General features: G+C 37.1%; 2 protein-coding genes across 6 annotated transcripts in view; both read left to right on the top strand.

Moving 5' to 3' along the window:
• The window catches only part of LOC119561067, a 32,848-nt gene extending 22,332 nt beyond the window's left edge, over positions 1-10,516 (top strand). For 2 of the 4 annotated variants that reach the window (XM_037874911.1, XM_037874913.1), the window contains exons 5-15: positions 4,072-4,185; positions 4,266-4,403; positions 4,543-4,680; positions 4,758-4,846; positions 5,789-5,916; positions 5,999-6,118; positions 6,195-6,340; positions 6,415-6,589; positions 6,658-6,962; positions 7,414-7,611; positions 7,677-7,774. In XM_037874911.1, the coding sequence (XP_037730839.1) occupies positions 4,072-4,185; positions 4,266-4,403; positions 4,543-4,680; positions 4,758-4,846; positions 5,789-5,916; positions 5,999-6,118; positions 6,195-6,340; positions 6,415-6,589; positions 6,658-6,962; positions 7,414-7,611; positions 7,677-7,774 (1,649 nt within the window). Of the gene's footprint in view, positions 1-4,062; positions 4,186-4,265; positions 4,404-4,542; positions 4,681-4,757; positions 4,847-5,788; positions 5,917-5,998; positions 6,119-6,194; positions 6,341-6,414; positions 6,590-6,657; positions 6,963-7,413; positions 7,612-7,676 lie in introns of all 4 variants that reach the window. The other 2 variants (XM_037874910.1, XM_037874912.1) reach the window with 2 other exon arrangements.
• Positions 10,517-11,138: 622 nt separating this feature from the next.
• LOC119561070 lies at positions 11,139-14,360 on the top strand. 2 transcript variants are annotated; one of them, XM_037874918.1, is made up of 4 exons: positions 11,139-11,182; positions 11,255-11,715; positions 11,773-14,132; positions 14,192-14,360. In XM_037874918.1, exons 2-4 carry the CDS (start codon positions 11,316-11,318, stop codon positions 14,339-14,341), a joined length of 2,910 nt encoding a protein of 969 aa, XP_037730846.1. In that variant the 5' UTR covers positions 11,139-11,182; positions 11,255-11,315; the 3' UTR covers positions 14,342-14,360. The 2 variants fall into 2 exon arrangements, with proteins under 2 accessions (XP_037730846.1, XP_037730847.1); XM_037874919.1 differs by having other exon boundaries at positions 14,196-14,360.
• Positions 14,361-22,368: the final 8,008 nt, after the last annotated feature.

The following is a 22,368-nucleotide window of genomic DNA, read 5'->3' on the forward strand; positions in this document are numbered from 1 at the left end:
CTGGCCTCCTCCTTGGGCCCCTTGCCGAATAATTTGGGGAGTGTAGAGAGCTGCAAACCATAAACTAAGCCCCCTGCATTAAAGCCAAATTCGACCGAACTGCAATCCATAAATTCTCGTAGCCACATCAAGCAATCATCATCAGCAGAAGCGGTTCCAGAATCGGAAATAGAACCTGATTCTGATTTAGAAACAACAGACCCCACGTAAACGACAGTTGTAGAAATGTGAATATGAACAATGACAATAACACACAACGCTGTAAATAAAGGTCCAAATTCCATATATTCTCTTGTACAGATATTTAATTGTGTTTGTTTGTTGGTACATACATACTTACATACATATTTACTACTGATTGATTTGATTTTGAGTTTACTTTTGAGATACTGTTCGTTGTCACCAATTGAGACGCTTTGATTTTGTTTTTTGACTATTATATATAACTCTTTGTATTTGTACATGATTATGATTATTAATGTTTATATTAATCCACTGCTAACAAAAAATCATCATCAACTTTGTACAGTAAAACCATGAGCGAGCGAAACTAAAACCAAAACTAAAACTAAAACCAAAAAAAGAATATAAGATACACCCAAATCTGAAGCTTCGGCTTGGGACGAAGCTGAAAGTAGGATTTCCAAGATTGGTAGCGGTGCATGAAGAGATGTACATAAACACACTTGTAATATATTCCCCGTACCTCTAAGTTCACCATTGTTTCCTCACTTAAATCTTCAAATTTGATTGTGATCCGAGCGAACGGTTTGTAAATCTCCTTATTATGGTTAATAATGTTTTCGATATACATAATTCTTTGCCTTGTTTTTCCTAATCAGATCGAGTCTGCCAAGCTCTTGGAAATCGTACAACCCCAACGCCCATTCCACTTCAAAAAGAATGCCTTTCAAATTTCGTTTAACGGTTTGTTAAGTTTCCTTCAGTTGTCCGATCCCCAAAAAATGCACCCACCGCACCCGAACTCCCCACCACAATCCCCCACAACTCCCGCTTTTGATTTCTGTTCTCGCTTTAATAAGAATTAAAGGATTAAAGAGGAAAATTCATTCGTTTCCATAGAGCCTACGAAAGCGAATTCGAGACACATCTGCATAGAAAGCCATGCGCTCATTACTTTTACCCACTCTCTGTCATACTTTGTTTTCTAATTCAATTTCGTGGATGTCAAAAACAAGAAAGGATTTCAGCTAAATTTTGTGCTCCTTTGCACATGCCTAAGAGAAAAAAAAGAAATGAAAAGAAACGATAAAGAAAACGAACCACAACCAAAAATGAAAGAAATGTGATATATATTTAGCCACGAATATATATCGAGTACATCTTGTATATGATGATGAAATGTTGGGATGGGCTGCCCGGTGACCGCTAGTATAATTGTCTCATTTATCAATTACTTATTGTACTTTCTTCTTACTACATTCTACCTAACCTAACAACCTACTACTACTTTACCTACTACAACCCTACTACTACTATTCGTACTACTATTTGCTCTATGGGTTCACCATTCTGTGTTGTTCTTCCTTTTCTGTGTGTCCGTGTTCGTGTCCCTTTGATTTCGATTCCTCCTCGTTTTTTGGTTTTCATTTTTTCGGTTTCCTCAGTTGCTTTGTTGTTGTTTAATTAGTTCTATTCAGTTTTCGGTTCTCCCTACGTTCTGTACATACATGTGTGTAATTTAATTAATGTAATTTTAACATGAAACTCAACAATTTCTGCTCTCGGTTACTCATAAGTTACGATTGTGTCGTTTGTTCGTTCGTTCGTTCGTTGTTGGTTGGTTCAATCCTTTGTTCCTCCTACTTTCTAGCTGTGTGTGTCTCTCATTTATCATTGTTGTTCGTTGTGCGTGTGCGTTAGAATGTTTTTGGGCCACCACTCTACCACTGTAATTTGGCCCGGCTATCTAATATAACTCTGCGCTTAACGGTCAGTCCGACCGCAAAAACAAAAAATATGAAAAAAACTAGAGAAACCAAAAAATCGTAAAGAGAATACCGAAAACCAACTGCAAAAGTATTATAATTTATTTACCATTTTTTCCTTACGTTTATCCATGTCTGTGATGTCGTTTTTTGCCTTGTCATGATATACCCCCATATATATGCTACAAACGCTTCTCCGTAGTATTTGACCATTACACGCAAACACACTCATATCACCCGACTAAAAAACAAATATGAAAACATCCCACACATCCGCCAGACACTGCCACGCCCACCCCACACCTTCTTTTGTGCCTTGTATAACTCATAAAGTGTAGTTGCTACTTAATTACAATCATTACTCAAAAACGCCACAAGGCCGGTCCCGAAACCCCGAAAACCCTGAAAACCCGAAACCCAACACCCCAATACACTCGATTACGCCCGTGTGTATCCCGCATATCCTGGCTTTTTACACCACACAACATAATTGGTATTTTTTCCACTTCCATCGTTTCTTACCTCTTTTTGCGACTCTGCGTGTGCCTGTTTTTAAGTTCCTTGCCGTAGCCTGTGTATTGCTAACGAAAACAAACTGAATACAATTCAATTTGTTGACAGAAAAGTTAAACAAAAACCAAATACGAAACCGTTTGCTGTGTGCCTTTTTAGCTGTAAACATTTTGTACTGTTGAGAACAATGCCTGAATGTGTTTTATGTATATATTATGCCCATATCTGTATCTGTTGGTGTATATTTATACGAAACGGATTTTAGTTACCATTAACTTTTACACCAAACTCTACAACTCTTACCAGTAAAAAAGAAAACGAAAAAAGAGAGGACCCTTTACCAAAAGAACATATATGAACATTTATATATGTCACATATATATCTCTCGCGTTTGCCATACAGAACCAGAAACCACCGATTACCCAATTTATTCATCATGAGTAAATGTTTGTTATTATTTTTTAGTTGATTCAAATGTTATGCTTGCTCTAGCAACAGATACCTTATATACGGCCCTACCAGGCACTAACATTATTTTACCACCTAACCGCCTCTGTTACTCCTCCCGTATCCCGTACTCCCATTTCCCCGAAAGAACCCCCATACCATCTCCAATCCCAATCCGAATCCCAATCCCGTGCTTTTGGTTTCAGAGCCGGAAGAACAAGATGAACCAAGTGTGTGTTTTTGCTTTTCGGTTATTTTTTGAACGTGTCGTGCCTTTCAGTTGAGTTTACAATACAGAAGTTGGGCAGTGCATTTCCACAGCCCAGGGAAGCGCCGCCGAAAATGAAAAACTCTTGTCTTTAAGTTATTTCTGTGAACGTCATAAGTCTTTGGTTTGTTGTTCCTTACCGCCTTTGGTTTGTTTGCTTTATATATATTTTTTGTTTGGTTCTGTTTCTGGAACTTACATACTTATCTTACTTATGTATTGTACTTACCGCTGCTTTTTACACATTTCCACAGAAATTGTTGTTGTTTCTCCACTCTGTGCCGCACTTGAAGCTCGAAACTGGGGGCAAGTTGCCTTGCGTCTTTTGTCTCTGGTCTCTTGCCGCTCCACGCAGCAAAGGCAACGCGCAACGCTCGACTTGCGACATTTTTGCTGATTTAAAGCTCCATTTCGTCATTTATTTGCGCAATTTTCTCCCGGACCATCAGCAACAGCGGCCACTTAATTAAACAAATTTCTGTGCAATTTAAATGGCATGCTTGGCGATGGCCCTGGGTCGGATGAGAATTCCCAGCAGCGGCGCAGCTTCCAGTGCGGCACTCAACGAAAGTTGAAAAAAGAAATATATACCTATAAATAAACATATTTTTCACATCCCTAGCCCTTTGTAGATTTGATTTCCTTTCAACCATGCCCTTACTTAAATGTTTTGCTATTACTTAGTACAGTTTACTACTTACCTACTCTGCTCCCACTAAAACCTTACTACTTTCTACTACTAATACTGCTACCACCACCAACCACTACTACTACTATCTACTACTATTCTATTTTTTCCTACTTCTGTGTGTTCTGTGTTCAACGACCGCCTAATTTGCGATTTGCATTAATTGAATTTTTATTTGTGCTTTTAAAATAATCATGTCCCCCAGACTTTTGCAAGGGCCGTGAGACTTTACAGAATCTCTGCGACCAGATACCGGGCGATGCCCTGCTCTACTCGCTGTTCCGGGAGAGTGCCGAGCCGGTCAAGTGTCCGCTCAAGGGTGAGTAGCTTCTTGGGCCCTGGCAGTCCGGGCAGTTCAGGGACCCTCTTGGGGGAGATCTACAACCGTACCTCTTGCAGGACCCTTCATCTTCACCTACAATCGGGGCCACGGGGAGTGCAAGTCGCCGGTGTCCAACATTGAGAGCTGCACGGAGGAGAGTCGCCTCCTGTTGAGCTTCCAGGCCTGTCCCGATGTCCAGGGCACCGAGAGTACGGGTAAGTCTCGCCACCCTCGCCGGTGACAATGACTCATCACCTGGCCCTGCCCATCCGGAGCTCAAGACGAACATCCTTCCTTCCTTCCTTGCCTTTCTTCTCGGTGGCGCTGCTGTTCCTGCTGGTCCTGCCGCTGCAGTGGAGGAGCTGACTTGCCTGGCAACCTGGAAGGACGGCAACTCACGCTACTTGGTCGGCCTCGTCTCGCACCACCATGCCATTTCGAACGAGGAGCGCTATCGCTGCTTTGTCTACGAGAAAATCTCCTCGCTGATGGGTAAGCACCCCCCCAAAGGGCAAACAGGATGAACTTTTGTTTGGGCCCTAATACCCGTACACTCGTACCCTTTGCAGGCGGCCCCAGCATGCTCAGCTCGAAGGATGCCGAATATAAGCTGGCCCAATCCGGCGACGCCACTTGCAATGGCTTAGACAGTGCCGAGGTAAGCATTTTCGAAGCCCCAGCCCTGGCCCCTCTCCCACTCCTCAAACAGTTTCCCGCCCTCTTCACCTGCCATTTTCACTTAGCTGCACTCAGAAAAAAAGTTATTTTTTTATTTTTTTGATTTTTCCTGGAAAAGGATGTGTTTTCTTATACATTTAAAATACATTTGTACAGACAAATGGGTCTTAGGATAATATGAACTGATGGTATCAAATCTAGACTCATCTAACGCTTTATGTTTAGGGTAATAAACTAAATATTCGTTGCATCATTTATAAATACAAATATTTATATCCAAATCCTAAGTAAAGACTTTGCTGGCAAATAATTGTGTTTAAAAAAAATATATTTAAAAGCTGCCAATAATTGATGATGATGTAAAAATACATGTAAAATTCATTTGTTAACTTTCCAATTTGCAGTGATACTTGATTGGTATGCATTTTTAAGCAGTCGTTCAAAAAGGTTTTAAAAAAAACGTGTGTAACCAGACAAGGATTTTGGAAAACAGTGTAATATTGATTATAATCAATAAATTAGGTAAAAAAGCCTCCAAAATATTATATAAGAAATTATTAATATTTTATAGATATTTATTTTTTATTTGAAGGATATTTAACAATACTCTTAACAAATCTTAAATTCTATATGCAAGGCGCAGCTTTAATCTATGAAGATAAATACAGTTTTTACTTGCCTCTAATAGGAATCGGTGCATACATATACACATACATACATAAAATTTAGTCATGACCTGGAATTTAGCTAGCAAATAAACTTTGACTTATGTATTATATATTTATTAAATCGTCAAAAATTGATAGGAATCAGTTACAAACAGTATAGTTCGAAGCGACTTAACCTAATCCAAACTTTTGTTTTGAGTGCCTAATGATGGCCACGCCCAACAGCTGCTAATCCAACTAACTCCCGCCCCCAGGTTGGCTCACGTATCATGTCGCTGCGAAAACCGCCCGTCGCCGAGCGCTGCGACTTCCCGGCCTGGTTCAAGGGTCCGCGCCACTGGCATGCCCTAATGGGCAATGCCGTCTACAATTATCATTCCAAGTGAGTAGCAATCAGGCCTGCGGCCAAGTTGTCATCCAAAACCGAAACCGAGACCGAACCTCTACCTTTTCCCAATTTGCAGCGACGGGTCCGTGCACATTATTAAGCCCAACGGCTATATGGAGACACGTGCGCTCTGCGAGCAAATAAATAAACAGACCCCGACCGAAATGATGGCCGTGGTGCACTACACCACCGGGTGGTAAGTGGCCCCAAATTGAAAATGCCCCGTGCCCCTCCCTCTGATTTCAATGTCCACCCATCCATTGCGCCCGCAGCCAATCGGGATTCATGTGCATGATGTTCTACCGCCGGGACACGTTCGTCATCGAGATACAGACGGGCAAGCCGGCCATCCGCCTGGAGGACGCCTGTGCACCGGATCACTTCGACATCAATAAGATGGCCTACATTACCTTGCTGGGTAAGCTGCACCGCCTCACCTTTGCCCACCGCCTCTGAGAGTCCACTCAAACGTTGGTTTATGTCGCCTTTTAGCAAGCAATCCGGACCTAGCCATTTGTCCCATGGAGGGCATCTACACGCTACGTGGCGCCATCGGACCGCCGTATCTGGCCACGCGCCACAAGCGCAATCACAATGGGAAGTCGCATCTGGGCCACGGACATCACCATCACGAGGGCGCCGAATCGGGAAATTTCGGGCACAAGGGGTATGTCCGCTTTGGTGGTCGCCACCTCTGGCATTTCTCAATCTATTTCGATTTCCATGGTTACGCAGACACAGTTCGCTGAGCTTTCGGAACGCGGAGCGCATGGAGCGGGGCTCCTGGCATGCCAACACTCGAGGCCTCCCAGTCCGCAGTCGACGCAACGCACCCAAGGATCCGCAGGAGCAGCAGCAGGCACTGGTCCTGGAAAAGGTCAACAGCAGCGATACGAGCGTGGGATTTGTGGCCACGCGGAATCGACGCGATGTTCCCGGCTGTATTCCCAACTACAATGCCCAGCGGCAGCTTTGGGTGGGCTGTACGGCGGAGAACTTGATAGACGTCAGTCCGCTGTGCAGCGTGGATGGTGAAGAGGGTAAGTGGATGTCAATTTATGACGAGGGCACCCTGCTCCAAGCGACAGGAGGTAGAATGTTTATTTTGTCAAGTATCTAGATTAGTTTCATGCAAAGACTTTACAAGAGGCCGAAAATCCACGCCAAAAGCTTTGCTGGACATTCGGTTGTATGGACGTTACGCATCTTACAGTCGTTATATTATCTTTGATTCATCTAATTAGAATGAATATCTTTAAAAGGTTTAGAGTTGTAAGAATCTAATAATAATAATACCAAATTGAGTTAAAATAGCTATTAATACCATTTTGATAGCCCTTAGTAGATACAAGCAAAACATGGCTAATATTAAACCCTAAATAGATCACTCGACTATTTGGAAATGTCTCTTAAGTTGTTTTCCTCATCTAATCAGTTGCGCTTGCAACTTGTAAACCATATAATAAATCATATTCTCCTACCTGTTTGCAGAGTACTCCTGCCACGGATCCTGGAGCGAGAACAGCACCTTCTACATCATAGCTCGCCACAAGGGCAGCAAGCACGGGGTCTGTCTGACCTATCGACCCACGGAGGGCACCGCTGCCAAGCTGGTTGTGGGCGATGCCTGCTATCGGGGCACTCAGAAGCCACCCGATCACCATCTAGAGGCCAATCTGTCAGTTTTGGGTGAGTAAATCGCGAGCTCCCTCGTTAAATTCCGAAAGTTTAACGCTCCAATTATTAAACCACAGGAAAATGCGGCGAAACTGGCATCAGTGCCTCGCAGATTCACCTGGGCAACTGGCTGCTCCTGGTGGCGATGGCGTCATGGCTTCACCTGCACAGCTGAGGGGCAAGTGGCAGGAACTACAACTTGACATAGGCAGCTAAGCGTGACAAGCCAAAGCGCTACGTATACATCACTAATTCCCCGAAACCAAATCCCATTATGATCGACATGTATACAAGACACATCTAAGACTTATTGTATATTTCGTGTAGTATGTGTAAGGCGAATTCGAACCACTTCGCACTGGTTTGGCTGTATATAATGTATTGTTTTTTTCTTTAGTAATGATACACACATTTGTTTAGTTCTAAGTGCTTGAAATAAACAAGATTTCGATAAATTAAGACGACCAGGAGCACACACAACATGGAAAATGGTTTGCAATACAGCCTTAGATCAGCGCTATTTGTATTAGGCCTAATAAAACGCGTCTATTACTAAAAGTAGCGCCACTATTAACGCAAAGTTGCTGCAAATGCTATTTATTTGTAGTACGATTACCCACTAAGCAATGAGAACATGAAACAAACCAGAGAAAAGACATCAGAACTATACGAATACAAGCTAAAAGCTTCTTCGTTTTGTTTTTTGAAACCATCTAGTAGCGTGTTTTATGGCATGTATTTTTTATATAATTTCCAAAATGTTTCCTACAACAAAGTACATATGAAGCACAGGACGAAGGCGGAACATTTTAAACTATATACATATAAAAAAGAAATGTATTCGGAGGCAGTCCGATTTCGCGATGCTTTCAAAATGTACAAAACAGCAAATGGCCGATATGGTTGGTCGATCGAATATGCAGCGTACAGCACCGCATACTTAAATATATGGCATAAATAAACAATATATTTTTATGTACAAAAACGCAAAATCGTACATACATACGAGTATATATAATGAATAACGTTTTGCATAGGATCGCATTGGTTTCATAATACATAATTAATACCTTGCAAAATACGCATATATTGTATGATTCATTGTAATAGTTATATATACTGGCAGCATACATACCTAGGCATGTAAGGGAAGTGAGGAATTCGAGCAACTTTGATAAGTAGAGGCACACCACTTTCATAATCAATCAACTAACTTTGTAAGACACAACACAAATCAACTCACGACTCAACCAAACGAATGAAAGACAGACGGTGTCGGATCGATAGCGAAGGAAGCTAAAATAATTAGAGTGTTTAAGACAATTAAGCGGTGATATAGGTCTAGAATAAACAACTGTGTGAATCTCTGATAGAAGCACAACCACGGAGCAGCCGGACAGCATCTGCTAGAGTTTGGGCGAGGAATTAATGATGATCAAGTGTATCCAAAGGATTTCAAAACTAGCATTTTTCTCTCGATGTAGTAAGCAGGCATTTTGCCCAAATTCCAAATCGAAAACCTAAGCGAACTAATAGTATCGAGTACCGAGTATCGAGTAACCAATTAAGGAGTAGCAAGGACATAAGCAGAGAGCAGACAGAAGAAGAGAGACCCCTTCAAGGCAACTAGTCAAAATTTATGAAGCGTAACTTTGAGTTCCATGTAAATAGCGAATGTAATGCGAATTGACCCGGTACGCGGTACGGTGTGTGTATACATATGTAACTAATTGCTAGTTAGCTAAAGGACGAAAGGATTGTGGCTAAGGAACCGGCGACTTGGCGGGCAGGACACCAACATGCACAGTGGCGTAGGGAACAGGGGGTTACTTTCCAAGTACTATGTATACATTCAGCAGCACTTATATAGAAATACGAAGATAATGAAACATAAACTCGAGCAGCAAACACTAGGAAATCGGCGGAAACCGGAAACGGAAACAGAAACAGAAGGGCGGAAGCAGCAGCACTCCATATCGTTGTGGCCAGACAAATCAGTAGTCGTGATGTACAAATTGTACAATGATGATCGGACGGAGTAGCAGCCGCTGTGCTTGAGCATTTTTTTGAGTGTACCTCTCTAAATAGGCATTTGCATTTGTTGTCAGCTTTTAAAACGTAAATACGAGCATATTGAATAATAATAAAAGCATTTTAAAGAGGAAAACCGAAAGACACATGAATCAAACGAAATATCGAATTATACTTGAAGTCAAGGGACAGTTTTTAGGCCCATCCCCCATCAGCCAGGACTCGAATTCCGTTTGGCAGCCGCTTTGCTGGTTTATTTTGCAATTGTTAAACTGAGACACTTTACTGAACCCTCTCTTCCCACCATCCCCAACTTCGATTTCTTACCCAGCTCCAGATCCATTTCCAGATCCAGCCTTAGTTGTCTTCTTGTGTCATTGTCAGAACCTTAGCGTGTTGTCGATGTTCCAAACGGTCTCCACAAATGTATTCGAATGTTTCTAAAAACTGCTCTTTAGTTAAGCGAAAAACAAAACCTAAATCCAAACCAAACATAAACGTGCAAACATATTTTTGTAAATAGACGAAGCAACGCTTGAATTTTTATCCAGTTTTTGTGTATGGCCAACTGCAGTCGACTTATGTGTGATGGGCGGCCAGGCCCAGCTTGTGGGCGTGGCTGGTCCATCTGAGTGTGAACGCTAAGCATTAGGGATAAGTGATTTTTATATTCAATGCGATTTTATAAATCATTTTAATTGTCTATTTTAACGAGTGCAGCAACCGAAAGGAGACGAAACAAATTATGCCGTCGGTTTAGTTCATGTGTGTGATGAAAAATGTATGCAATTTTCGTCAATAATTGAATGTTTTGAATACTGTGTTCTAACCTTGTTTGGATTTGTTTTTTAAGCTAATATAAATACAAATACAAACTAATTAAAAATAAATATTTACTGTGTTTTCAATCAATCATGGTGGAATCACTTTAGCTGCGCTGGCAATTAGTTTAATCAAAGTCGAACGACTAATTTAAGAAAAAAGTTTCAACATCTTGTATGGTTTTTCCTTAAATAAAGTATTTTCTAAAATTAGTTTTTGAAAACGTGATTGTCCCAATGTACAGACTCAGTGGGTACAATTTACGCTATGAAAATTCGTATTAATATTTTAATCATTGTGAAATTAAATTTGTTTCAATTTTTTGTGTACAAACCGCCTTATCTTCTTTGCCACTATACATATGTACAAAGCTCGAAATTCCGATGTGAGTCACTTTGTATAAAGTATGTATAATATACATTTTTATATGTGTTCTTATCTGAGTAATGGTGCAGTCAAACTTAAATAGATTCAACTCTTAACCCGCAAAAGTCAATATTTATAAAAAAAATTTACTTTTTTTTTAAAAATTGACAGAGCTTAAAATGTAATACAATGGGCAATTTTGTACAAATTGGCTATTTTAGAGTAGAAAATTTGTATGTTGGAAGTTTTACTGTAGTGCCCTATTTTGGTGATTCTGACACCGCTGTATCTTTCAGTTTTCTTTTAAGAGCATAGCAATAAACATCGTTTGAGCAGAGTATTTATTGTGTTTTTGATTACACATGTACGTATTAAAAGCTTTACCTAATATTGGAGAATTATTTTAAACGTTTCAATTTTATATTTGCGATAATAGTGAATAGAGAATCAAGTCAATATTTGGAAAAAACAATTTAGTGCCATCGATCTGTTAAAAAATGGAAGAGAGTGGAGATTTTACTCTCAATTTGCCATGCGACTGCTTTTTGGAGATAATAAAGTACATAATTGCCGATTGCGAACTAAATAAAGAATTCGAGTATGACATTTTCAAAAAATATAACGATTTAATGAACTTTGTGTTAGCCCACAATTTATTCTTGGAGTTGTTTGCGGCGCATCACAAAAAGCTGTACCAGGTTCTGGAGTTGGGCCTTGAACGCAGAACCACAAAGTTGCTTATAGATCTGCGAGTCAATAAGTTATCAAACCAAAACAGGAACCTTTTCTGGAGATCCTACCTGCATTCTATCAGGGAGGGGAGTTCTTTCAAGGCAGATTTGTATTTTGGCCATTATGGAAAGAATATGGAAAATTACGCAGAGGTTAATGTAGAAGGTGAGTAACAGTTTTATGATTCATCTGTTCCAAATATGCAACTTTTCTTATTTAAAGGCATTTTATCATACCCCGAGAAGTTAAATTTGAATGGTAACATTACCTCACAGGCATTAGTGGATATATGTGTCTCGCTACCAAATTTAAAAAAATTGTCCGTTGGAAGCATTAAAATAAGTGGAAGTATTTCGGACATCGCACCCCATTGCGGTAATCTGGAAATGCTAAGCGTTCAATTTAACGCAGGAGATGATGTTGCCAAATTCGCACCGCTGGCTCAGTTGCCCAATTTAAAAACCTTCACTATTGCTGGAATCCACAAAAGCGGTTCGCAATTAATATTTTTTAATGATTTAACGAAATTGCACCGACCTAAAAGTTTACCACCTTTAGCTTTGACCATTGAAGATGATATAGTCGACAGTAATACCCCTGTTACTTTTGCTGCTCTTGATTCATTAGGTTATTTGCACATACAAGATAGTTATGCTGTATTTGATGGAAATAGAAACGCACGACTAAGGGCGGTGTACGAGGTAAATGAAGCACCGCAAGGTGGCAGTTCAAAAAAAGAATCTGTGGCAACCATAACCGTAGGTGAATTTGTGGACTTGAAATTTGACAGCTCAAGAGAAGAACTTATTTTAAATATAGCTAAAAATTCGGATATAGGCCAAATGGGCTCTTTATCAATGCTGCCCAAAACGAGTTACTTGGTGATAAAAAGTCGTTCTGGAGAATACATAAAGCACACCTCCCTTGCAACATTCTTTCGATCAATAGTCGCAAAAGAAACTTTTCTTTTAATATCGTGCAACATAAAGAATATGTTTCTAGACCGATCAGAATTCATGGAACTTTCGAAATTAAAGTCAATACGATTTCTGAAGTGCTCCTTTTCCGATTGCTATTCGGTCCGATTTTTAGACCAACTAACTAACTTGCAACATATGGAAATTTTTGTTGACGAATACCTTGACTCCAAAACATCATTACTAGTTCTGAAATTGCTTAATGCCAATCAGATGACCGCAAAACTGAATTTCAAAAATGTTAATATTACCCTATTGAAGGGTGAACAGAACTTGGATATTTTTCTGAAAATTGGCTGTAAAGCTGAAGTTCTGTCCCCCCTGGCTCAACTTAATGGTATTACCACCCTTCAAATTAAAGGGCACCCAGAGAAAGAATCTCTTAACGGACTATTTGAAGCATTCGCCACCAGCAATATAAGCACTATCGAAGAATTGGATATCTCGAAATTGGGTGATATTTTTTTCAACAGTGTTTCCAAAGTATCAGAAATTCAATCCATTAAGAAACTGTCTTGCGACCTAGTAGATCTGACTGGAGTTGAGAAATTGGCCAACTTGGATAAACTTCAAGAGTTGAACATAAAAACAAATAAGTTTGGAACCCTGTCCTCACTTTTTACAAGTCTGGCTGCGAAGAATAAAATTCAGTGTATAAGAATACCAAATGGTACGCTTTCACCTAAAGAGATTTTAGAGGTTTCTCGAATAAAATCACTGAAAGTATTAGAGTGCAGGTTTTCCGACATGGAAGATCAACAATCGTTGTCAGAGCTAGCTAACTCAAGTATTGAAGAACTAATTGTTTCCCCAATTTCTTACCGCCTACACACAGAGCAATCCGTACATAAATTAGTGTCTGCATTTTCCTCAAACGGAATAATTAGACTTCAGCGTCTGGAAATTAAGGGCAAAGCACTCGACATCAGTGAAACAACTGAAATTTCTTTGTTACCAGTTATAATAAGTTTGCAAATCGCATCTTCTGACTCACTGAGGAGCTTGGCACGTAATCCACTGTGTAAGCTTCAGAGCTTGGAATTATGTTTTTCTGTTGGCCTTAGTGAAATTGAATTTTTGTTTCAATTTGAAACACTGCAGTCATTAAAATGCGCATTGCGCGATGAAAAGGGTGTAGCAGTTTTGGCAAATATAAAAGGTCTTAAGGAACTGACCATCGTCGAAGCAGAAGGATCGCTTAGTGAACTTTACAAGACCTTTGCTGATGAGAGTTTGACAATTTTAGAAAAACTGCATACACAAATTATAAGTTCGCAAGAGATCTGTGAGATATCGCAAATTAAATCCTTAGCAGAACTAAATATTGATTGCAAATGCGCATGTGACAATTTATCAGACCTGTGTCAGCTAAATGAACTTAAATCACTACGTATAGCTGAAAAAGATAAATCAGCAGTGAAAATCGATAACGTGCTGCCGATTTTTAAAAAATGTCAAAAACTCGATTGCGTCACCTTTGAATTGTACGATGGTTGCTCCGAAGCTCCCAAAATTGCAAAGGAAGTTAATACAATTTTAAAATCTATAAGGGATCCTGCACTTCGAAGACCATTAAAACTTCATATTCAATCCATTGATCGAAACGTAAGTAGTTATGCTATTGACACAAGCTTTTAACTAATAAAAATGTTTTTTTGGTGCAGATAGAAGTCATGGAAACTGAATACTTGAGGGTTTCGCATAGCCGAATAAGAAGAAGATTACTTTCGCATTACTTAGTAAGAAGGGGAAGAACAAATTGTTTTCGAGATTGCCGCAGAACATCTCCATCGTTGGGCTGCGTTAGGCCTTAGCCAATACATCAAATTTCGGAGCGCCTTTGCAATAAAATATATTTAAATGCTACCATATGGTATATAAAGCATGTTTAATTTCATACTTGTTTCTAATTTTTAGCTGCTGGAAGTGAAGATTTTCCTAGGCTTATGCCTCAAGTCGTCTGTTATATTTTTCTTGTAGGATTTAAGGATGTCAAATTCTGTCGTCAGCTTATAAAGTTAAGGTTGGTAAAGCGCATGTCCCGAATTCGTCTACATTAGAACATTCAAGCTTGGGTTCGAAGGCATCTTGTACATAGAGATGAATAGACCCTAAAGATGTTTTCCTGCCAAAGTCTCAGTTCGGTTTTGTGTATTCCAATTGGACAGTCGATGATCTTAAGTTGTTGAGATAGCAAAAATGACCAAAGGGAAAGACCAGCGCTTGATAGCTGTTCCGGGCATCAGAAACGAGATGGAGAAGCCCTTGAGGTTCCATCTTAATTTCTTAGGACGATAAAAAGCTGAGATCACCCAGGATATCCGGCAAAGTTCCCCATGACTCCGATTTAGCACCCCTGCCTGGCCTTCTCTCTGTCCTTATGAACGCTGAGAACTCGGGAACTATAAATGCTGGAAATTTAAAGAGATAAGGGACGGACGCAACCCTACGCTCGTGGGTGAGAAGCACTTTTTTGGCTGGAAAGTTACGATTGAAGCAGTAGTCTCCAAGTCAAAACAAGTATCTTGGCAACTATTCGATGATCCGAGTCGTGGACTGCACTCCAAAGGAGTATGTAAACGTATCTGTATGCTGTTCTGAGATCAGGGAATCTTTCTGCATTCACTTTACTTGATTACATGAATTAAAAACATTCAAAAAAGGAAAAACAAAAAAAGAAATGTATATAGTTGTGTTACGATTTTAATGGTGGTGTTACTATTTAAGTGCGGAAAAAAAATGAACAAAATGAATGGAACAACAGTACCTCGACTATCAGATACCCGTTACTCAGCTAAAGGGACCATAGGGAAATGGAGATATGCAAACAGCAAAGCAAGATTGAAATGCGCCACCTACCCGCGATCTCAATATATGGTTATGTGATATTTTCCGAGATATCCGCGTTCATACTTACGATTTTTTGACGTGGCAATTTTTTGGGTCAATCGATAGGTATTGATGAGAGCTACATATTACAGTTAAAATTTTTGTTCTAGCATCATAACTGTAGGATCCACAGCTTTGGGCGGTTTGTGGGCGTTAGAGTGGGTGTGGCACCCTGTTGAAACAAACTTGCGCTGCGCAAGAAGCTCAGGAATCTGCGTGCCCAATAGCCTAGCTCTTATAGTTTTCGAGATCTCAGCGTTCATACGGACAGACGGACATGGCTAGATCGACTCGGCTAGTGATCCTGATCATGAATATATATACTTTATGGGGTCGGAAACGCTTTCTTCTGCCTGCAACATACTTTCCGACGAATCTAGTATACCCTTTTACTCTACGAGTAACGGGTATAAATATATGTTTATTTTATAAGATTTCGCTGCATGTTTAACCGACATAGCCACAGCCGCCGTGGCCGACAAAGTTAACGGATCAGGAGCAACGTACTAAAGGCTTCACGTTTTATCTTATTTTCACTGGACGATAAAAAGCTGGAGTCGTCCATGATCTTCGGTAGAGTTCCCCATGATTGCAATTTAGCAGCCCTGATTTAAAAGCTTAAGCAAACGTCTGCCATTCAAAGAGCTAAAGATAATTTTTTTACAAACTGAACGGACTAAAATAAATACTAATTAAATTTTAAACAAAATTTTAGGTCTTGCCCCTTCAAGAAAAATATGGGTTTTCAAATGTTTATATATACGCCAGTCGGTTCTTTTCAAAGTTGGAGCCATTTTTTGCTTTTAAGCTATCGAATTGTTTCTAAAAAGTCCTCTAATTAGTAGTAGAGTAGTACATACGATCAGGAATATATGTGGAATACAATGTACCCTTTTACTCTACGAGAACGGGTATTAACATCCACCCCATTATTTGACATACATGGATTACAAACCTGTTGTATTTCTTACCAAAGTTAAACTCATTTAATTAGGAGAGTGCAATTAATAATATTTATTAAAGTTTTCGATTTGAAGTAAATGTTTGGGTCATCTAGGCTGCTTAGTCGAATTCTTCCAGAGCAGGTGGTGATCAGTGGAATCCAAATTAAGCAACGTCTCTTATTGGAATTGTAGCTTTAACAAGTTTTTTAATACTAGAAAAATGAAGCAACTTATTTAAAATAATACTTTTATTTATATATCTTTATTTCAAAAATGTGATTCGTGCTTTACCCTCCTAGGGTTGGTAACAGCGCCATTGTAGTTATAGGCCCGCCTTTTAGAAATTAGGAGTCACATCCTTCTTGAAGTATTAGTTACATCCTTCCTTCAGTAGGTTGCAGAGCCATCTTGGTGTATTCGTCTTCGTCAACATGACTAATGTCACGTTAATTTATTGAAATTTTTTCTCTTTGTTCATACATTTGGTGGGTGAGGTTTTTTTGTGGTATTTGCAATACCGAGATAGGGATTCATGAAGGGGAAAAGGTAAGAGACAAAGCATCAGATACCTCACCCGAAAACCTGACGCTTTTTTGTTCGTACGAAAAGGATGTGAAAAGGTGTGAAGTTTTTAAGGTTGTTGGAGATTGCGGCTCTATAAAATCAAAATCATGAAGTATATATTCCGCAAAAATAAAACAAAAAGATAATGTTAGGAATTATATGTTATGGTTTGCCAAAATATTCTAAATGTAAGTTTGGAGAGTTTAAATTAAAAACATACAAAATATGATTATTTATTAGCAATACTTTCGTGCTGTAAAATATTTAAAAAATACATACTGAGCCCACATCCATACATGGTTTAATAGAATATTTCGTACTTTATTAAAGTAGCAATAGTAGAAAGAACCATATACAAGCACTAATATAAGCGTCATTGACATTAGGTTATTAATATAAACCTAAATGGAAAAATAGATACACAATTTATTGAAAGGAATTTGGATGACTTGCAATCTGTGTTTTTGATATTGAATGATTATATTAATTCATAATAATTATAAATTATTTCCTTTAGTAGGTATACTAAGCACTGTTAGTTATTTTTTTATATCGCTGGGAGTTGCATTTTTGATGCACATATAATCCAAATTGCTAATATCAGTAGCGAAAACAATTTTTATTTATTAAATTGTGGAAAGTATGGAAATATTAATTAAGTTCTATGCAATGCTATGTCTTTCCCGTGAATCATTTTTACAAACACAATAATATAGGTATTGACTAAATTGTGTTGTAGTTAACTTGGTTATTTAATGAAACATTTTGGACATTTTATATATTATTTTAAAATGTTTTGATTTTACAAAACTAAATACAGCAAATGTGTAGGGTTTTAATGCAAAAGCACAATAGTGTACAAATAAAACAGAATGTTTAAAAAACCAACAACTGGCGAGAATTTATGAAATGTGTAAGTATTCATTTTATGAAATGTACTTATTCCAAGGGATTTTTTATAATCCACGATGCTAGTATGTCATATACCATTACTTGAGTTTTTGATTAATATGAAAGTCCAAGCATTTGATGAATAATCCTTCTCGCTTTTTAATATTATCGTTAAGACTTTAATGTCGCATGTTGAGTACTTTACAAAAATTTCGTGCAAACAGGAAAGTTTTTGTGGAAAAGCAATTTGAAAGACAGAAAAAATAAGCAACCATTATAAGTATCTTGTTCATTCAATAATACACATATGCCGCATACATATAGAACCCTTATACTTTTACACTGCAACCAAATATAAACACTCATTCATATTCATTCCCAATAAATGTTTCTAATAGTAAAGACGTCCCATTTTTGGAAAGGTTGTTTCATTTTCCGTGGTGGGTAAAAGTGGATGTGCTAGTTTTTTAAGTTGACCTCTACCTCATATTTTTTAAAAGCATGATTTCCATTTGCATTTTAAATATAACGAAAAATAGCTAGCACTACTGAAGAATTATCAAAAATTGCTTTCAGAGTGGCTTAAAGCTGTTATTGAGGAATTCAGAAATCAAATCTTATAATCGTTTTAATTGAACATTATCCAAATCCTATTTGGGTTCATTGAGGCGACTAGTTTTTGTTTATACACGAATCCATAGAAAATGAGCGGCTGCGGAGAATTGTTAATGTATTATTTGCCTTTGATAATGCAGTCCAGGAAGTGAAGTTGAAATGAAATCCTTGTTCAGTACTTAACAAGTTTAAGGATTACCTTTTTTAAAGTTATTGCTTTAGTTAATAGTTTCCTTGTAGATTAAGCATATGAATAATTATCCCCATTTGAATAATCTCAATTGAAATTTGTCATTTTTTAGACGTATCAAATCAACGTTTGATTGATAAGTATTTTAAATGTTCGAGCTTGTCAGAGCGCTTTTTCCTTGGCACAGTATCAGTGCATTTACATTATTTTTTTATAACCTTTATTTATCAGGATATAGACGTTGTAAAGACTGCAGTTATAATTTGTTCCTTTTAATAAGTTTTATAGATGAAGCAGGAGAACAGGGGACAACAGTGTTTGCTTTGAAATTAGTCATAAGCCTGACGAACGGTCACTAAATCAATGAGCTTTCAATAAAATTATTATTATATTTTATTATATTATTATATATATTATGGAGTTTTGTGATAATACATTTTTGTTTACTTTTGACGGTAGGCATTGTAGAAAATATTTTTTTACTTTTGTTGAAATTTCGTAATTTTACCCAAACACTTGATAGCAAATATTGGTCATCTCATCAATATATAACTTTTACAGTTTTGTTATTTGTAAGGTTGTTTGATTTTAAATGATATTAACTTAAAGTTTGATTTATGTTTAATTTGTCCAATAAAACAAAATATTTTCGGAATAAAATATTAGTTCGTACAAGAAAAATTTTATAAAATGTTTCAATATAAAATTATAATTATATAATATAAAATAAAAATAAAGTATAAATTTTAAATTCGAAAATTATACATTTTAATTCAATAATAATATATAATATTATTTATTAAATTGATACATTGACATACGAATTTTTGTCTAATTGGTAAATTGGTATTGTTATAAATTGGTAAAATAAATAAAGTGGTAAATATATGAGATTAAAAGACGAGTACGGATCAATTATTGTACATATCAGACGAAAAAATACCAAAGAATTATGAGGATTTACATTCAAAACGAAGTATTTTTTTTAGATGTTCATATCTTTTGTATACAATTCCTCCCTTTTTCGAATTAAAATATAATTCAATTTATTTCGAATATTTCTTGGGAGATTGTTGGAGTTTTCTGTTGGTTATTCATTTTAGATCAGGAAATGCATTAATGGTTTTAAAAAGAATATTTCGTGGGATTTTACGGATGATAATTAATTCTGGACAAGGCAGGGGTTCTTTTCCTAACCTATCCATTTAATATTTATTTATAAGTTTTGATATAAGTGTAAGTTGTGATATAGGGCCTTTGTATATATTTTTACTTGTTTCCGAATATACTTGCGCAATTTTTTTTTATTTGTTGAAATAATATATTTTTGACGAATTATACCACGAGAGCGTCAGCGGTATGTTTGATAGACTTGAGAAATATGTTTTCCTTTTTCCCAATTGATATCATACAGATTGAAGTAGTATAAATTATTTAAAATTTATCGCTTATAAATTTAATTCGTATTTTGTTGTAATGTTGTCATACAATACTTTTTTGATATTACGAATTCTTTGAATTTAAGTTCCTCTATGTAGATATTAAGCCCGATAAGATAGCTTAAGTTAAATCGATAGAAATGTGTACGAATGAGTAAGCTGGTTATGCATAATGTTTCCCGATAAAGTATTTCAGATAGCGAAGTTAGTATAAAATCCATGAGTCAACGTATTACACGTATTAATCCAAAAAATTTTAAAGTTACCCATCTTTCTGATGTTGTGTTTTTGTGGTAGGTTACTGTAACCAGCTGTAAATATTAGGAGGTTTATATACTGGTATACATAAATATACGTTTTTTTAAAATTTGTTGTATTTTATATTTTTGTTTGTATTTGGAGATATTTCTGTAGTCAACGTTTGCTTTTTATACTTTTCCTAAGTGTGTCAAATCGATAATGTTCTGAATATTTAAGGTTTATACTTTGCGAGAGAAAATCTTGATTCCGAGTTCGTAGTGGATGTATTCCTAATCTTAGAAAGATTTTCAGTGGGAAATGCTTTCTTTCGTAAAGCTTGTTATTAGTACATTTTATTCATGTCTTTTTAAATCAGCGAAGTACAGAAGTTTACTTTTTAACTTACTCTTTAAACAAGCCTGCTTTGTAGTATTTGCAGTTTATTTAAGTTTAGTTTCAGAGATTTGTTGTGGATAATCGGAATGAATTTACGAATTCGTTATTAATTAATTATTATTATTAATTAACTCATTTTTAATTTTTTTTGTTTGGTTGCAATATTGTTAATTTGCAATAAAGACTTTTGATAAAATATGGGTTCTTATATAATTTATGTTATTTTAACAGTGTTTTTTATTTTTTAAGTTTAGTTTCAGAGATCTGTTGTGGATAATCGGAATGAATTTACGAATTCGTTATTTATTCATTTTGAATTTTTTTTGTTTGGTTGCAATATTTTTAACTTTTAATAAAGACTTTTGATAAAATATGGTTTTTTGTATAATTTATGTTATATTCACAGTGTTTTTTATTGTTTAAGTTTAGTTTCAAAGATTTATTGTGGATAATCGGAATGAATTTACGAATTCGTTATATATTCATTTTTATTTTTTTTGTTTGGTTGCAATATTTTTAATTTTTAATAAAGACTTTTGATAAAATATGGTTTTTTGTATAATTTATGTTATTTTAACAGTGTTTTTTATTGGCAACATAAATGCAAAATTGCAGAAAATTGATTATAAAGTGAGTAAAATAAGTAAAAACTAAGTTTTACTCCAGACCTCCAAGACCTACGGCGATCAATTCTACCAATCTCCCCGAAAAAGTAATGATCGGTTATGAGGTGTTGTACACATGTCATACATACCACACCCAATGCAATGCAAAAAGTGCCTTCGATTTAATCACCCCCAATCCTTCAGCAAAAAAGGAAAACCGTACATGCAAAAACTGTTCCGAAAACTCACACTCAAACGAATCTAGACAAGAACCAAGAACCTACTATTACTTATCAAAAATCACTCTCCACATATTATCTTCCTTCAAACACACAGCCTACCGACACCAATAAAGTACAACACACACAAACATTTCATCGAAACGACTTGGAGAAGTAGCCCTGCTCATCCACAAATCAATTCAATGCACACAAAGCAACATCAATGGCGATGTAATAGCAATAGCAGTAGAAATAAAAACGAATCAAAACCTCAAATTATATTCCATTTTGGTTTCACTCAACAAATACTTTTCACGCAATAGCCTGAGCAACTTACTTAGCACCAACATCGAAACGGTCGTGATAACAGGAGATTTAAATTGCTGTCATCAAAACTGGGGATCCACACACTCGAACTCAAGAGGTAAAATAGTAGCCAAGTTCATTGAACAGTCACATCTTACACTCCTAAACGATAAGTCACCAAAACAAGTTAATACGCATAACACCTTTACCCACATTGACCTCAGCATCTGTTCTCCCTCACTCACACCAATCACAACCTGGAACCCAATAGATGACCTTTTTGGAAGTGATCACTTCCCAATACTCATCCCCCTTTTCCAATCGACACCATCAGCACTAATTAACCAAATAATAGTAACAAACGCACACCATGCAATACCATAAACACCAGCAAATATCAAAGAATACATTCCATAACAAACAACAATAACGAGACTTTTCCAAAATCAATATAGCTAACCTGCTCGCACAACATTGTGCTCGCAAACTTCAGCCAGGAATTCATCTCTTATAAATGCAATACACCAATCCTCAATCACAT

Source organism: Drosophila subpulchrella, unplaced genomic scaffold (genome assembly GCF_014743375.2).
Source record: "Drosophila subpulchrella strain 33 F10 #4 breed RU33 unplaced genomic scaffold, RU_Dsub_v1.1 Primary Assembly Seq354, whole genome shotgun sequence".
Lineage (NCBI taxonomy): Eukaryota > Metazoa > Arthropoda > Insecta > Diptera > Drosophilidae > Drosophila > Drosophila subpulchrella.

What these genes read in the sequence shown, in the direction of transcription:
- LOC119561070 (XM_037874918.1), top strand. Translation starts at nt 11,316, where the DNA reads ATGGAAGAGAGTGGAGATTTTACTCTCAATTTGCCATGCGACTGCTTT. An exon ending in CGCAGAGGTTAATGTAGAAG is followed by an intron (nt 11,716 to 11,772) that starts GTGAGTAACAGT and finishes TCTTATTTAAAG; the next exon opens with GCATTTTATCATACCCCGAG. An exon ending in TTCAATCCATTGATCGAAAC is followed by an intron (nt 14,133 to 14,191) that starts GTAAGTAGTTAT and finishes TTTTTGGTGCAG; the next exon opens with ATAGAAGTCATGGAAACTGA.